The sequence below is a fragment of the Chelonoidis abingdonii genome, chromosome 1 (genome assembly GCF_003597395.2).
Source record: "Chelonoidis abingdonii isolate Lonesome George chromosome 1, CheloAbing_2.0, whole genome shotgun sequence".
Classification (NCBI taxonomy): Eukaryota; Metazoa; Chordata; order Testudines; family Testudinidae; genus Chelonoidis; species Chelonoidis abingdonii.
The window spans coordinates 368,811,257-368,813,633 of NC_133769.1; the positions used below are offsets into that span (position 1 = coordinate 368,811,257).

Below are 2,377 nucleotides of genomic sequence, written 5' to 3' on the forward strand. Positions count from 1 at the left end.
ATGACTAAGGCTCTTGGGTGCTACAACGCTGCAAATAACAAAGCCGGGGGTTGAATCCACAGCCAAGGTTTGAGGTGTTGTTGACTCCAGAGCGTTTTTACTATTGAAGTCACAGAGTTACATCCATACGGGATTTCATTTCACACTCAGGTTGTAGAGAAGAAGGCCAGTGGGAAAGACCCTCCTTTTGTTAGCGCCTCTCCAACAGCAGGATGGAAACATCTATGGGAAATAAAGGCCAGGGGCAAGGGAACTGGGCTGGTTCAGGGCCTGGAAACTTTCTCCGCTGCATTGCTGGGGTGAGATTTCAAAAATGAAATTGCAGAACTACTAACTGTGGTATGAAACCTTTCATTTAAATCACCCTCTGGACCAGATGACTGGAAGATAGCTAATGTGATGCCGATTTTTAAAAAAGGTTCCAGAGGTGATCCCGGCAATTACAGTACCAGTAAGCCTAACTTCAGTATCAGGCACATTGGTTGAAACTATAGTAAAGGACAGTATTATCCAACACATAGATTAACATGAATTGTTGGGGAAGAGTCAACATGGTTTTTGTAAAGGGAAATCATGCCTCACCAATCTACTAGAATTCTTTGAGGGGGGTCAACAAGCATGTGGACAAGGGGGATCCAGTGTATATAATGTATTTAGATTTTCAGAAAGCCTTTGACAAAGTCCCACACCAAACACTCTTAAGCAAAGTAAGCCGTCATGGGATTAGAAGGAAGGTCCTTTCACGGATCAGCAACTGGTTAAAAGATAGGAAACAAAGGGTAGGAATAAATGGTCAGTTTTCAGAATGGAGAGAGGGAAATAATGGTGTCCCCCCAAGGGTGTGTACCAGTCCTATTCAACATAGTCATAAATGATCTGGAAAAAGGGTTAAACAGTGAAGTGGCAAAATTTGCAGACGAGACAAAGTTATTCAAGATAGTTAAATCCAAAGCAGACTGCAAAGAGCTACAAACAGGAATTTCATAAAACTTGATGACTGGGCAACAAACTGACAGATGAAATTTAATGTTGATAAATGCAAAGTAATGCACATTGGAAATCATAATCCCAACTATGCATATAAATTAGCTGTTAAAACTCAAAAAGGAGATCTTACAGAAGAGGAAGGCGCTGAGGTCATCTAGTTCAATCCCCTGCTTAGAGGAAGACTAATCCCCAGACGGATTTTTGCCCTAGATCTCTAAATGGGCTCCTCAAGGATTGAATTTACAACCCTAGGTTTAACAGGCCAATGCTCAAACCACTGAACTATGCTTCCCCTTGGAGTCATTGTTGATAGTTCTCTGAAAACATCCACTCAGTGTGCAGCAGCAGCCAAAAAAACTAAGAATGTGAGCAACCATTAGGAAAGGGATTGACAATAAAACAGAAAATATATTGCCTTCAAGGCTGGATCTAGCCATTCGGCGGCCCCAAGCACAGCGGCACGCTGCGGGGGGTGCTCTGCTGCTTCCCGGTCCTGCGGCTCTGGTTGACCTCCCGCAGGCATGCCTACGGATGCTTCACCGGAGCCGTGGGACCAGCGGACCCTCTGCAGGCACGCCTGCGGGAGGTCCACCAGAGCCGCCCTCCTGGCAACCAGCAGAGTACCCCCCGCTGCATGCTGCCCCAAGCACGCGCTTGGCGCGCTGTGGCCTGGAGCTGGCCCTGATTGCCTTCATATAAATCCATGTGTGACAGGGTGCTCTCACCACTCCAGCGCCTCCTCGTGGCCAATATGGGAATTAGCTCAGGTAGCCAGTGCATCCTGCTCTGGTGGTGCTACGCCCATCACCTCTTCTGCTCCTGGACCCACATCCCTCCAAGGACCGTGATGTCCTCTCCAGTGACAGCCGTCTGGCCATGCCACACTATGTTCTCCCTCATTCCGGGGGATGTCTCTGTAGTCCCTGTCCAGCCACCTCTCTCAGTGGTGACCACAGTCTACTGTTTAGCCAATTCCCCAGTGGTGAGTGGGGGGGACCCAGGCCCATCCACTAGGCCAGGTCCCATCCCAGGGACCCTGTAGAAGGCTGCTGCTTGCGGTGACCCCTACAACCCTTCAGCAGGTTTTCCTGGGCTACATCCCAAGGGCCCCAGCATTCTCTTTGCTCTTGCCTCAGGGCCTCACCCTGCAGATCCCTGCAACCTGCCAGGAGCTACCTTTAGCTTCCCGGGTCTCTGCCTGCAGGACTGCTCTGTCCAGGGTGTTTGCTACCTTTACCTTGCAAATCAGCCAGTCCTCCTCCCGCCTCAAGTTTCAGGGAGTGACTGAAGCTGCTCTGCTCTGCAGCCCTTCTTATATGGGCCAGCTTGGCCCTGATTGGCTGCTCCTCGCAGCGCCTCTGTGATTGGTCACCTCCTGTGCAGCCTCCCT

The 2,377-nt window shown here is 49.6% G+C and overlaps 1 protein-coding gene across 1 annotated transcript in view; it reads right to left on the reverse strand.

The window, feature by feature from the left end:
• Positions 1–1,887, reverse strand: part of LOC116823383 (olfactory receptor 51E2-like) — a 5,098-nt gene extending 3,211 nt beyond the window's left edge. Inside the window, 1 exon segment of the mRNA XM_075067402.1 lies at positions 1,796–1,887. Within this exon segment, the coding sequence (XP_074923503.1) occupies positions 1,796–1,887 (92 nt within the window).
• Positions 1,888–2,377: the final 490 nt, after the last annotated feature.